The 16207-nt window shown below is 30.2% G+C and overlaps 1 protein-coding gene and 1 long non-coding RNA gene across 2 annotated transcripts; one reads left to right on the forward strand and one right to left on the reverse strand.

Annotated features, from left to right (window-relative positions):
• Positions 1–6372: 6372 nt before the first annotated feature.
• On the forward strand, positions 6373–6532 carry LOC105116970 (uncharacterized). The gene is made up of 2 exons (XR_840648.1): positions 6373–6426; positions 6465–6532. It is a non-coding gene; the product is annotated as an uncharacterized LOC105116970 (long non-coding RNA).
• A 42-nt stretch (positions 6533–6574) lies between these two features.
• Positions 6575–8276, reverse strand: UGT89B1 (UDP-glucosyl transferase 89B1). The gene has a single exon (XM_011014490.1). It carries the CDS (start codon positions 8098–8100, stop codon positions 6670–6672), a length of 1431 nt encoding a protein of 476 aa, XP_011012792.1. The 5' UTR covers positions 8101–8276; the 3' UTR covers positions 6575–6669.
• Positions 8277–16207: the final 7931 nt, after the last annotated feature.

Raw genomic sequence — 16207 nt, forward strand, 5'->3', positions numbered from 1 at the left:
TATAAAACATGCTTTGGTTAAGGAGTTATTGATACTTCAAGTGCAAAATGATGATATAAAACCTTGATAAAAATACACTTTTAAGTACTAATCACATCCCCCAACCAGCTTATTACTAGTCCCTAGTAATCAAAGCGCTAAAATAGAAAAACAATTTGTAAATTCCACAAAGCAAGGTTGACACGACAAAAAGATTAATATCTTCTCTCAAGTGCAGGAGTGTCGAAGTAATAAATAACCTGGCAAGACCGAGGTCGAACCACAAGGAGGTTAATTGTACAAATTATAAATAGCAATAATACAACAACAACAACAAGAATAATAATAATAATAATAATAAAGAAAAAGAAGGAGGAGAAGAAGAAGATGATAAGAACTTTGAGATGGAATATTAATGTAAGGATTAAACAATGATAATAACAAATGTCAAGGTTAGAGGTTCCACTAATGGTATGTCAAACAAGTATAGTATAGACTCTTATTATTCAATTGGAAACCACACACAAAGGAGACTCCAATCAGATTATAGATTGTTAACATAATTACATTAGTCATCTTATTCGATTAATGCTAATACTTGTAAATCTCATCCACCATTCATGATTATAACTTATGTTAACAGCAAATCAAGTTCCTTTCATAGCTCAGGTGTCGGTTATACCATACAGTATGGGCTATGAAAGTGTCAAGCATTTGTTGTACCAAGTGTTATACAACATAAATCAAGATTAGTCATTTAACAAGCAAAGTATTAAAAAGTGAATGATTGATACTTAAAAGTGTATTTTTATCAAGGTTTTATAAACAAATTATAGACAACAATTATAAACAACAACAATAGTAACAATAACAACAACAATAATAATAGTAATAACAACAATAATAATAATAACAACAACAAGAACAACAACAATAATAATAGTAATAACAACAATAATAATAATAGTAGTAGTAATAATAATAACAATAATAATAATAAAGAAAAGAAGGAGAAGAAGAAGAAGATGATGAGAAATTTGAGAAGAAATATTAATGTAATGATTAAACAATGATAATAACAAATGTCAAGGTTACAGGATCCACTAATGGTATGCCAAACAAGTATAGTATAAACTCTTATTATTCAATTGGAAACACAACACAAAGGAGGTTCCAATTAGATTATAGATTGTTAACATGATTACATTAGTCATCTTATTCAATTAATGCTAATACTTGTAAATCTCGTCAAGCATTCATGATTATAACTTATGTTAACATCAAATCAAGTTCCTTTCATAGCTCAGGTGTCGGTTATACCATACATTATGGGCTGTGAAAGTGCCAAGCATTTGTTGTACCAAGTGCTATACAACATAAATCAAGATTAGTCATTTAACAAGCAAAGTATTAAAGAGTGAACAAGATAACAAATACAAAACATGTTAGTATCAAACATTAAAGTCCATATTAAGTTTACACTATACTTATTCTTACACCGTTAGTGTAACCTTTTCACCTTGACATAATAAACTTAGCTATACATAATGAAAGAAAGAAAAATAAATAAACAAAATAAGAACATAAATAAGATAAAAGTTAACTAAGTAAATGAAAGGAAATGAAAGGCATAAACTTGATATTAATGAAAGCAAAGCATAAACATTACAAAAAAATACAAAGAGAGAAAGCAAGAGCATGATCTTGATCTAGAAACCAATATGCCTAAATGCATGGCAAATGCCTCCTTTTATAGGCCAAAATTGGGAACTATTAATTTGATGACTAATTGATGAGTGGGTGACCAACTCTTGACTCGGTGACAATCCTTATCTTTTCTTGTCTGCCCAAAACATCATTGATAATGTCAAAATTAGAGCCACTTGAAAACATGAAAGTTGTGGAAAATTATCTCAGCTTTCTTGTGTAAAGAATTCAGCTCATTTGGACTTCTAGAACTCCATATATGGGCCAAAAACTGAACAGTGCTTGGGTTGGAAGATAGATTCAGACTTCTTTGTTGTTGCTACAATTTGGACTTGAAAATAGTCTTTTTAGATCTTAGGCTCTATATGAAAGTTGTAGGCCTATGTCTTACCTTTCCATCCATATAAAGTAGACCAAAATCTGAGATCTACAGCTCCAAATATGACCCAATTGCCAAATAGTGTTCCGGTTTGGATTGCACCACCGACATCTCTTTTCTAAGTTCGGTCATCTCTTTGTCCTTTCAATTTTAGTTCTTAAATTCATCAATCAATCCTTTCATTTATGTGATAGGTCTGTATTTAAAATGAACATTTACCACAAATTAAAGGTATCTTATATTATTATAAAATATGTTTTAGTTAAAGAGTTATTGATACTTCAAGTGCAAAATGATTATATAAAACCTTGATAAAAATACACTTTTAAGTACTAATCACCTAAAACTTTTATATGGAACCCAAGATCTAAAAAGGTCATTTTCAAGTCCAAATTGTAGCAACAACAAAGAAGTATGAATATGTCTTCCAGGTCGAGCATTGTTTAGTGTTTGGCCTATATCTGGAGTTCTAGAAGTCAAAATGACCTGAATTGTTTACACAAGAAAGATGAGACAATTTCCTACAACTTTCATGTTTTTAAGTGGCTCCAATTTTGATGTTATCAATGACGTTTTGGGCAGACAAGAGAAGATGTTATCAATGATGTTTTGGGCAGACAAGAGAAGATAAGGATTGTCACCAAGTCAAGAGTTGGTCACCCACTCATCAATTAGTCATCAAATCAATAGTTTCTAATTTTAGCCTATAAAAGGAGGCATTTGCAATGCATTTAGACATCTTGGTTTCCAAATCAAAATCATGCTCTTGCTTTCTCTCTTTTTATTTTTTGTAATGTTTATGTTTTGCTTTCATTAATATCAAGTTTATGCCTTTCATTTCCTTTCCTTTACTTAGTTAACTCTTATCTTATTTATGTTTTTATTTTATTTATTTATTTTTCTTTCTTTCATTATATTTAGCTAAGTTTATTATGTCAAGGTGAAAAGGTTACACTAATGGTGTAAGAATAAGTATAATGTAATCTTAATATGGACTTTAATGTTTGATACTAACATGTTTTGTATTTGTTATCTTGTTCACTCTTTAATACTTTGCTTATTAAATGACTAATCTTGATTTATGTTGTATAACACCTGGTATAACAAATGCTTGGCACTTTCATAGCCCATATTGTATGGTATAACTGACACCTGAGCTATGAAAGGAACTTGATTTGTTGTTAACATAAGTTATAATCATGAATGCTTGACGAGATTTACAAGTATTAGTATTAATCAAATAAAATGACTAATGTAATCATCTTAACAATCTATAATCAGATTAGAACCTCCTTTATGTGTGGTTTCTAATTGAATAATAAGAGTTTATATTATACTTGTTTGACATACCATTAGTGGAACCTCTAACCTTGACATTTGTTATTATCATTGTTTAATCCTTACATTAATATTTCATCTCAAAGTTCTCATCATCTTCTTCTTCTTCTCCTTCTTTTTCTTTATTATTATTATTATTATTATTATTACTACTACTACTATTATTATTATTGTTGTTATTACTTTTATTATTGTTGTTGTTATTGTTACTATTGTTGTTGTTTATAATTGTTGTCTATAATTTGTAGAATTAACCTCTATATCATTCGACCTTGGTCTTACCGGGTTATTTATTACTTCGACACTCCTGCACTTGGGAGAGGACATCAATCTTTTAGTCGTGTCAAGTAGTAGTAATAATAGTAGTAGTAGTAGTAGTAGTAATAGTAGAAGAAGAAAAACAAGTTAATGAGAACTTTGAGATGAAAAATTAACGCAAGGATTAAACAATGATAATAACAAATGTCAAGGTTAGAGGATCCACTAATGGTATGTCAAACAAGTATAGTATAAACTTTTATTATTCAATTGGAAACCATACACAAAAGAGGTTCCAATCAAATTACAAATTGTTAACATGATTACATTAGTTATCTTATTCAATTAATGCTAATATTTATAAATCTCGTCAAGCATTCATGATTATAACTTATGTTAACAACAAATCAAGTTTCTTTCATAGCTCAGGTGTCGGTTATACCATACAGTATGGGCTATGAAAGTGTCAAGCATTTGATATACCAAGTGTTATACAACATAAATCTATATTAGTCATTTAACAAGCAAAGTATTAAAGAATGAACAAGATAACAAATACAAAACATGTTAGTATCAAACATTAAAGTCCATATTAAGTTTACACTATACTTATTCTTACACCATTAGTGTAACCTTTTCACCTTGACATAATAAACTTAACTAAACATAATGAAAGAAACATAAATAAATAAACAAAATAAGAACATAAATAAGATAAAAGTTAACTAATTAAATGAAAGGAAATGAAAGGTATAAACTTGATATTAATGAAAACAAAGCATAAACATTACAAAAAATACAAAGAGAGAAAGCAAGAGCATGATCTTGATCTGGAAACCAAGATGCCTAAATGTATGGGAAATGCCTCCTTTTATAGGCCAAAATTCAAAACTATTAATTTGATGACTAATTGACGAGTGGGTGACCAATTCTTGACTTGGTGACAATCCTTATCTGCTCTTGTCTGCCCAAAACATCATGAATAACGTCAAAATTAGAACTACTTGAATGAAAGTTGTAAGAAATTATCTCAACTTTCTTGTGTAAAAAATTGAGGTCATTTGGACTTCTAGAACTCCAGATATGAGTCAAATACTGAATAGTGCTCGGGCTGGAGGACATATTTGGACTTCTTTGTTATTGCTACAATTTGAATTTAAAAATAGCCTTTTTAAGTCTTGGGATCCTATGAAAGTTGTAGGCCTATGTCTTACCTTTCCATCCATATAAAGTAGACCTAAATCTGAGATCTACAACTCCAGATATGACCTAATTACCGAATAGTATTCTGGTTTAGACTGCACCGGCCTCTTTTTTAAGTTTGGCCATCTCTTTGTCCTTTCAATTTCAGTTCTTAAATTCATCAATCAATCCTTTCATTTATGTGATAGGCCTGCATTTAAAATGAACATTTACCACAAATTAAAGGTATCTTATATTATTAGATATGTTATTATAAAACATGCTTTAGTTAAGGAGTTATTGATACTTCAAGTGCAAAATGATGATATAAAACCTTGATAAAAATGCACTTTTAAGTATTAATCAATCATGTTAAAAATATCTTCTTGAATGGAGATCTTCAAGAAAAAGTTTATATGGCACCCCATCATGGTATTTCACATAACTCTAGATATGTTTGTAAGCTTAAGAAAGTATTATATGGTCTCAAACAAGCACCTCATGGTTAATTTGAGAAATTCTCTATTATGATCTCGTCTCTTGGCTTTGTTTCTAATAATCATGATTCTGCTTTTTTTATTAAGTGCATTAATGCAGGTCGTATTATTTTATCTTTATATGTCGATGACATGATTGTTACTAGTGATAACATTGATGATATTTCAGTTTTGAAGACAGAGTTATCTTTTATATTTTCTAGGTATTAAGGTAACATACTCACCTAAAGATTACCTTCTTTCTCAGTCAAAATATATTGCAAATATTCTTGAGCGGGCTAGACTTACTGATAACAAGACTATAGATACTCTTATTGAGGTTAACACAAGTTACTCTTTTTTTGATGATTTAATTTTGATAGATCCTACTTTATACCGTACTATTGTTGAGAGCTTAGTATATCTCACCATTACTCGTTCAGATATTGTATATGTTGTTCATGTTGTTAGTCAGTTTGTTGCTTCTCCTACTACTGTTCACTTGATAGTTGTTCTTCATGTTTTGCGATATCTTTGGGGCATAGTTTTTTAGAGTCTTTTACTTTCATTTATCTCTTCCTTTGAGTTGCGTGCATGTTCTGATGCTAATCATGGTAGTGAACCCACAAATTACAAGTTTGTTACCGGTTTTTGTATCAGTTTAGGTGATTCTTTTATTTCCTAAAAGAGTAAGAAACAATTTATTATTTCTTAATAATCCACCGAAGCAGAATATCGTGTCATGGCATCTACTACCAAAGAGATTGTTTAGTTACGTTAATTACTTGCTGATACAGAAGTTTCATTTTCTAATCCTACTCTTATATATTATGACAATCAGAGTTCTAAATTGTTTACAACCCGGTTTTTCATGAGTGAACTAAGCATATTGAGATTAATTATTATCTTACTCGTCATCATCTCAAACATGACATTATTACTTTACCTTTTGTTTCTTTTTCTTTGTAAATTTTTTTATCAAGATATATTTTATTTTTTATTTTTATTTTCTAATTGACAAATTCTAACCTCATGTTTGATCATAATTATAATCTATTTATGTGTTGGTGTGTATTAAAGTAATTACCACTACCATTTTATTTTCTAGTCGCGTTGATGTCAAACCTTGACCTGTATATATTAAGTCACGAAACTAGAATTTCTGTTAGGATGCAATCTTTCCAGCTAAATTTGAAAAAAAAAATGAGGGAAAAAAAATACCTTCACACATGTGGACATATATCAGCCGTATAGATCATGCATGGAAATTATCAATATTGCTTCGAATTTTATTTACCACAATAAAATAAAAGGGGTGTACAAAAACACACTTAAGTTCCTATCTCTGTTTTATCCCTTGTCAATCTCCGACCCCAACCCAACTACATGCTTCACAAATGCAGTCAAGTTCTTGTCCGAACTCCCATCCTCTTTAATAGCATCAAGTACTGCCATACGTAGCTCTTTAGCTCTCTCCTTTTCAACTCGGCTCTGATCACTCACTGATTCCATCAGCGTTCGTGCCAAATTAGCCGATTTAGACACTACATTTGCGCCATCACATACCCTTTTAGCCACCTTCAACTCTTCAGCCAATAAAGTAGCACCCACAAATTGGTCAGCCCCCATGGGACATGCTAACATTGGCACACCCGCAACTATCCCTTCAAGGATCGAGTTCCACCCACAATGAGTCAAGAAAGCCCCCACAGCCCGGTGACTTAGTATCCAAACTTGCGGGGCCCATCCTCTTATGATAAGCCCCCTTCCAGCCACACGATCTTCAAACCCTGATGGGATCATGCTATATCCTTCTCCCACGTGTTCTTTACTGGGCTGCTTCACACACCATATAAAATGGACTCCACTCTTCTCCAATCCGGATGCTACCGCCTCCATTTGATCTTTCGTCAGAAGAACTTGACTCCCATAGCAGACATAAACAACCTTATGATCTTCACACGTGTCAAGCCACGTCTTTAAATCATGCATCGAAACAGTACTGGTCCCACCTCTCTCAGGTGGGGTCATATCTATCGTTTTTTTAGGGAGTATCGGTCCAACAGCCCACACACGATCATGGCCCAATTGCTTTCTTAAATGCTCGAAATAAATCCCTTCTAGCAAAGTGAACGAGTTAACGATGAGTCCCCAGCTCGCGATGTTAGCTTGCATCCCTTCTTTGGTGAATTCCGAAACTGGATCTCCCTCCATGTAGCTACGATAAATCGTCGAGATCTGCCACCATGGGTATTTTGGACAACGTGGAATCTTGGAAAACGAAAACAATTCGTTTTGGTCTTTTGGGGCGCTGGGCATTTCTTGCCAAAGTGAATACATTGTGGCTAATGCCATGGCTCCTGAGGGAGAGAACACGAAACGGCGAACGCCGAGCTGACAAGCTAGGCGGTGGGTCCACCCTAAGAAAATATCAGAGATTATTTCTACAGGTGGAGATGGGTGGGATCTAAACCAACTGAGCAAAGGCTGGTAGAGTTCACCAAGGGCATGTATCATGGATGTTAGACGAATATTTGGAGGCAAGTCCTTGAGATTTTCGATGCCAAAAGGGATTGAGGGGTAATTAGGGAAAGGAAGGACTAGGGTATTGATTGTTGAATTTTTGGAGAGGAGAGGGTTCAAGATAGGTAGGTTTTTTGGGGTCACCAAGATGGTAATGGTTATGCCACGGATAACTAGATGATGGGCTAGGTCTAGGAGAGGGATCAGGTGGCCTTGAGCTGGAAAAGGAAAGACCAAGACATGTGCTCCAGCACTCATGGCGAATTGATTTTTTGGAGCTTGGGAAGACAAGTAATTCTTTAAAACTGAGAAATCTAATGAAACGAAGAGGCCTAGTATATGCTACTGGTTCATAGTTGAGGATAACGTATGGATGAGAACTAAGGAGAAAGTTTTGGGAGGCTGTGCACAGACACTTGAAGAGAGAGGAAGGAAGCTTTATATATATATATATATATGAGATTTTAGTTTGAAACTTGAAATATTATTATATATTTTAAAAGGACTTGAAAAAAATATATGTATATATTATTGACATGATTTTTTCACCATGGATTATACGATAAATATAGTATTTGTATTATAAATAATATTATAATGGTATAAAAGCATTATTTTTTTTGTTTTTTAGTTAAAAAATAATGTTGAGGTGTTGTTTTTTTATTTATTTTTTATATTAAAAGTTATTTGATTTATTTTAATAGTCAAACTCAATCCTATTAGATTATTAGGTATACCTTGAAAGTCATATCAAATTGCTTCTAGAAGATGTTTAGTCTCTCTAAAAGTAGTTGTAAAACTAATAAATTTTAAGTTAGATTATTAATTTTAGATTTGTCAATCAATCAAACTTAATGTTATTAATTATAATTGAACCATCATATATTTTTAATTTTATTTTATTAACTCTTTAAATTTTTTGTTTTATTTTTTTATATATAGCAAAGAGGAAATAAGTTGATAGAAATTTTTTATGTTGCATAAAAATAGGGTGATGATATTTTTTTTCATTTGAGGTTTGCTTCAATTTTTTTATTAAAACATGTTTATTTTTGCAATGTAAAAATATTTAAAATAAAATATATTTTTTTTAATTTTTAATTGAAATTAATATTTTTTAATGTTTGCATATTATTTGGATATGATGATATAAAAAATTAATATTAAAAAATAAAAAATATTATCTCAATATATTAAAACAAATTAACAAACACTCATTATGTAATAATATACTAACTAGCATATTCACTCGCGCTCCATAGTAAGTTAATAATAATTTTTTTAAAATATAAAAATATTTGTGTTGGGTTAAAAGCACGGAATATATTTGAACCATTATTATCTTTAAATAAAGTGTTTTTTATAGTAGCACCATGAATAGCACGTAGCAATGTAACATTTAATACACTGACAACTAATTTCTTTCATTTTAATTTATTTTTTGTAAGATATTTTTAATTTTATTTTTCTCTTTTTATTTTTTTCTTTTTTCTTATTGAATTTTTTCTTTCATAGTGTAAAGAAAAAATAAATTGATGTGATTTTTTTTTTATTGTATAAAAATTGGGTGATGATAATTGTTTTTCATTTCAGGTTGAGTTGAATTCCCTGATTAAAGCATATTTGTTTTTGTGTATCACAAATTCTTTTAAAAAAAATTAATTTTTTTTTATTTTTTTCTTTACTTTAAATTAATATTTTTTTAATATTTTTGTATTATTTGATATGATGATATAAAAAAATAAATTTTAAAAAATAAAAAATATTATCTCAATATAACCCAACATTATTCGGTTTTGCTGGGCCACTAGATATTTTTAATTTTATTTTTTATCTTTTTATATTTTTTTTCTTTTTGATTTTTTTTCATACGCTGAAAAGAAAATAAATTGATGAATTTTTTTATATTGTATAAAAATTGAGTGATGATAATTTTTTTTAATTTGAGATTGGGTTGAATTTTTGTATTAAAGCATATTTATTTTTATCTCAATATAACCCAACATTATTCGGTTTGTTGGGCCACCAGATATTTTTAATTTTATTTTTTATCTTTTTATATTTTTTTTCCTTATTGATTTTTTTTCATGCGCTGAAAAGAAAATAAATTGATGAATGTTTTTATATTGTATAAAAATTGAGTGATGATAATTTTTTTAATTTGAGATTGGGTTGAATTTTCGTATTAAAGCATATTTATTTTTGCCTTGGTTGAATTTTTGTATTAAAACATATTTATTTTTTCTTTTCCAAAATGTTTTAAAAATATTTTATTTTTTTATTTACTTTAAATTAATATTATTTTATATTTTATTATTATTATTTTAAAACAAATATGTAGGTTATGGTTGCACTGCAAAGTCCAAGATGATAGGGTCTGGCTCTACGGCCACACATAAGGAAAAGGGTGTGGCTCTGTAGCTAGAACCAAGGATTAGAAGTGGTTATGAGTCTAACTAGATAGTCTTTTTTTTTTTAAGATATTTTTAATTTTATTTTTTTCTTTTCAAAATTTTTTTCTCTTATTTAATGTTTTTCATGCGGTAAAGAAGAAATAAATTGATAGTTTTTTTTTTATATTATACAAAAATTAAGTAATGATAATTTTTTTTCATTTAAGCTTAGATTGAATTTTCTTATCAAAATATATTTATTTTTCTTGAGAATTTGATATTGACCACACAATTTTTACTAGTTGTCAATCTCGTACTTTCTTTTTTAATTGTGTCCCTATGCAACAAATCCAAATTATATTTATTTAAATTAGCTTATAATCAAGTTTTGAAGTGCATAAAAAATTTAGATTCTAAAAAATATTGAAAAAGTCACCATTAACTCACAAAACACTATAAGAATAAAAATAAATAAATAAAAACTATTAAAATCCATACTAAGATGTGAAATAGTCCATATTATCATGTAAAACTACCACATGATTTATTTTTCTTTGTAATTTATATAATTATTGGACTCTAAAGGCATGGTTTTCATGTTGATAAGATTTAGTTTTTTTATAAAAATAAAAAATAAAATTGTAAGTTATCTAGCAAACTATTTTCTCACTTGGTTGAACTTTACTAGAAAGTTTCACGATGCTTAGTTGTAACTATTAGATATTTATAGTATACAAGTAAAATAGATAAGTGGATTATTTTGGCAATTAGCTAATGAATTTCCAAACTTTTTCTTTTTCTCAAAACACACAGACTTCTCATTTGTAATGAGAGGAATAGGGCTCGCTCGTATGGTCAAAATCCAAAAAATGGCAACTATATATATATATAGAATTAGTAATTTTGGAAAAATATATATTTGTTGATAGACTTCACTCTAGAAAATACTATTATGACTTCAAAAGGTCAAGATAATAAGGTGAATTTTGTGCCGTGAATGATTCAAAAATCGGCAACAATGAATCTGACGAAAATGGATGAAGGATGGGTCTGGTTGTATTGTCTTTCTTCTGGTGTTTAGGCTAGATTATAGTATTTTTAAGGTAAATAAAAATGGAGGATAAACTAGAGTGATACTTTGATAAGTCGATCTGGACGCCACAAAGATCAATCTAGGATTTTGACGCCACACTCTTTGTGATTGAAGAGTGATAAGTCAGGTAGGGTTCTTCACAAATCAATTTGGAAGAATAACTCTTAATTCTCGGAATTAAGTTCAAATATTGGCCAAAAGTTGTTTATTACATATTCTGATGCCATATTTATAATGGAACATCCCTCCACACTTAGGAAAATTCAACATGACAGAAATCAAGCCCAAAACTTGGACTTTGACAAAGTAACCAGACAAATTACACTAGCACACATTTTCTGACTTTAATTGAAACATAAACAGACCGAATTTAAAATGGCTATAACTTCTTGCACAAAAGTCCAATGCAATCATGGTTGGACAATCTGGAAAGATCACGTTCTGAACTTGAAATCCACCTAGATTAGTCTTGTTTTCACATGCAATGGATGACTTCAAATTCGGGTTCAAATTTATCTACTGTTCTGACGTAAACAGCATCAATTTCTTAACTTATTTGCATTATCAACCCAAATTCAAGTAGTCCAGCATCAAAAGAACCATTAAGGGCTCTTCCCATCTTTAAGCTCCAATTGTAGGCAAATAAGCACCCTTGAACCAATTTGAAACTGATTGCCAAATTTTAACTCCGACGCAGCTTCAATCATTCCAATCTGACTCGTCAAGGTCCTTTGTAGTTGTTTCGCTCTCGCTCTTGTCATTGGACCATCTGAATCCTCTTGCATATTTGATTTACCTTTACGAGATGGATTATCATTCCCATGATGCACATCATCAGCCCCGGGTTGATAATGATTTGTCCTCAAATCATAATCGTCGTCATCATCCAAGTATGGAGTCAAGTCTTTCACATTAAAAGTAGCTGATACATTGTAATCACCAGGAAGATCTACCTTATACGCATTATCATTCACCTTCTCTATAATCCGAAATGGACCATCAGCTCTTGGCATCAACTTGGACTTGCGTTTGCTTGGAAATCTGCCCTTACTAAGATGAATCCAAACAAGATCACCAGGTTCAAACCTAACCATTTTCCGCCCCTTGTTAGCTTGTTTAGCATACTTTGTTGTTTTCTCCTCAATATGTAATCGAATAATTTATTTTTCAGGAATTTATTTTTCATGAAAACTACTTTAAAAAAAATAATTTGCAACAAATAAATAATTCCCCAGCAAAGATCCAAAATTCAAGTACCCAATTCTACTGGACAATACTTTCCATCATTCAAGATAGGGGAGGAAGTTAGATGGACTATGAGGATCATAATTCAGGCAAAAAAGAAGAAGGATACTACATGTTTGTTCAACACATGATTAGTTAACATTGCAAAGCAGATAGGAACAAGAAACTAATTGGTAAGCATAACTTAAAATATTTCATTAAATATTCAATCAATTTTAGGCCACAGAAAGGAATGAATAGAGGCCAGCCAAACAATCGGGGTGGTCATGTAGGAGTTTTTAAACAGAGGAGGAAGACGAGGGATAGAATAGCTGAGACTGAGATGCCTTTTATCAGCCTTGCTCCTATATTGAGGAATGCTTGAGTTGCAAGATCAAGGAGACGTTAACTAGAAGAAAAGAAGAAAGCTTTGGGGTTGATTCTTTCCTATAGTTCAATTTCCCCTACCACGGTCTGCCTATCTTGTATCCAGGGGTGCAGTTAGGGGGGTTTGGCGGGACTGCGAGGAAAATTATTTTTCATCCCCTCTTCTTCAATAAATTGAACTTTTAGCCTTAAAAACACAAAATTTTAAATTTTTCCCCTCCTAAATTGTTCTCTCTAATTCTCCTAAACTAGAATTTCTACCTCTGCACTTACTTCTATCTTTATACCTTACCATTTACGCTGATAGGGTACGATGACCCAAGCCTAGCCAAGATTGGTTCTTAATTTGCGCCTTTTCTCTGAAACGAGTACAAGCAACACTGCTATATGTTCCGCATTTTTAGATTTTCACCATATAAAGTACAAACTTTTTAGAGACACCTTCTCTCGAGAGATATGGCTTCAACGATGGGCATGCCTGCTCCTCTCTTCTCTGAAATCCTTGGCGGGGCATGAAAAAAAAGTCATAATCTAAATTTTTACACCGCTTAAATATTTTTTAAAAATAAATATTTCAATAAAGAAAAGTGAAAAAAAATTCAGTCAAAAAGTGAAAAAAATAAAAAATCATGAAAGAAAAACAAGAAAATGCAAATTAAGGATAAAATCATGGAGAAAAACTAAGAAAATATTTGAAATTGGGTAACTAATTAAAAATTAGAAGCCCAAGGACTGAACTAGAGAAGGTAGCAAAATGCAAGGACAAGCAAAAAAGGCAATCAAGGATGAAATTGTGAAGAAATATTACTAAAAAGGTTTGAAATTTGCTAAATAATAGAAAATTGGAAAGGTAAGGATTAAATTGGAAAATACAGAGAAATTAAGGAACCATTTTAATGTAATAAGGAAAAAATTAAAATAAATAAAGATAAAAAGGTTGAAAGTGGCTAAAAAAATAATTAAAGATCCAAGGACCAAATTCAAAAAAACAAAGAAATTAAGGGACGTGTTTTTAAACATAAAAAAGGGTCAAGGCACTAAAACATCATTTTGGTACATGGACAAAATAATACCCTTTCTTCTTCATGAAGTATGCAACTTTGTCTTGTTTTTTCATGATTTTGGTCTTACTTTAGCCATTTTTTTCCTGCTCTCGCACCTCCGAAAATCTCCAAACATGCCATAAAGTTGTGTTTGGGAGTTCAGTTAACCGTGCTTTCTTAAATTCTTTTTTTTTTAATTATTATTATTTTTTAAAAATCATTTTAATATAAAAACATTAGACGACATCGTCGTTATAGCGAGCATATGACATCCACGGAGGCAGGAGTGACGTAGCCAACTATTGTACACATGACCACTCCTCGGGATAGCGAGGGAAAGAATGGCAAGGCCCCCCTCTCAATTCTCTCAATTCTCTCGTCCATACATATAAAGCGAACAAAAGGAAGAGAAAATGATCAATTGTGGTGGGTCAACCATTTATCGTGGGCCCTAATTATGACGTGGCAACCAAAATTAATTCTTTTTTCATGGTGGTGGTCGATGACACAATATTGTTAGAAAAAAACTTTTATAGCATACAACTGGCAAAATGCGGCCAAAGGATTCATGAATATTTTATCAACCTCAATCAATAATATCTAACCTTCTCGCCACCCTATCCTTTCTCATTTAAAGAATAGATATTTATTTTGAGGAAATGAAGAGAGAGATGATGAGTGATAATAACAACATCCAATAGTTGTTTTGGGATTTCTAACATAGTAATTTTTTTTATAAATCAATACACTATGAAAAATGTTTTAAAAATAAGACAATACAAAAGTGATAAATTATATTAGTTAAATGACACCGGCTATATTGCGGATAAGTTTTTTTTATTTTCATAAAAAATATTAAAACAATATAAGAGTAAAAGTATTAGTATAACTACAATGCCAAATCTAAAAGCTTCAAGTCTATTTAATTTAACTGTCTAAATTTTTATATTTTTTAATCTTTAAAAAAAATTGGTTTTTCTTCAATAGTAATAATAGTATTTAAAAAAATTATTAATGATAATAATAATAATAATAACAATAATAATTTCTAATTTTACCCTTCAAATCAAATCTAAAGTTGTTTTTCAATATTGATAATACTTTTTTTAAAATTTATTAATTATTTTATAAATAATATTAATTATAATAAAAATAATAATATTTATAATACAATTAATAATAATTTTTTATTAATAATTATAATTATAATAAAAATAATAATTATTATAACACAAATAATAATATTTGAAAACTTAAGACCAAAAAACCTTGGATACTGACGTAGCATATAAGAAAGTTAGGTCCACAGGTAGGATCCATGAACTTTGGGTCCTGATGCATGATCAATCACTATTAAGTTTTGATGTTGAATCCAAAAGAATTGAGTCATGACATAAAATCTCAAAAAATTGGATATGGAGGTAGGACACAATCAAAATGAATCCTAACACATGACTCAAGATAATTGGGTCTTGAGACATGACATATTTGTTTTTGGATCCGAATGCAGGACCCAAGAGAATTGAGTCCGGATCAAGTGCTTTTAAGTCCTTAAACTTATTGAGCCCTGTTGTGCAGCCGGACCCAAAACTATTTTAGGTCTTGCCTTGGTAGGATTTAAAATAGCTTTGGATCCAATGACAATCCCAAATAAAATGAGTTTTGATGCAGGACCCAGAATAATTGGCTTTAGTCCTAAGACTACAGAGACTTTAGTCTTGGTGAGGACCCAAGTGAAATGGGTTCTAACACATGAACCAAGATAAGTGGCTCCAGTGTCACGACCAAAAAGACTTGAGTCCTAGCAAAGACCTAAGAAAAATAAGTTCTAACACAAGACCCAAGATTATTGGGTCTTGATACCGGACCTAACAACATTGGGTCCTGATGTAGGACTTAAGACCAATTGATTCTGTGACTGTAGTCCCCAAGAGAATTATAATAAAAATAATAATATTTATAGCACAAATAATAATATTTTTTTATATTAATACTTTAAATAATAATAATAATAATAATAATAACAATAATAACAATAACAACACAAATTATAAATATTTTTTATATTAATACTTAGAATTATAATAAAAATAAAAATATTTATAGCATAAATAATTATTTTAAGAATTTCAAGAATGATTACAACACATAATAATATTTTTTATATCAATATTTTGAATTATAATAAAAATAATAATATTTATAACACAAATAATACTATTTTT

Source organism: Populus euphratica, unplaced genomic scaffold (assembly GCF_000495115.2).
Source record: "Populus euphratica unplaced genomic scaffold, PopEup_1.0 scaffold1129.1, whole genome shotgun sequence".
Classification (NCBI taxonomy): Eukaryota; Viridiplantae; Streptophyta; class Magnoliopsida; order Malpighiales; family Salicaceae; genus Populus; species Populus euphratica.

Coding starts and splice junctions, on each gene's coding strand:
- UGT89B1 (XM_011014490.1), bottom strand. CDS start 8,100: ATGAGTGCTGGAGCACATGTCTTGGTCTTTCCTTTTCCAGCTCAAGGC.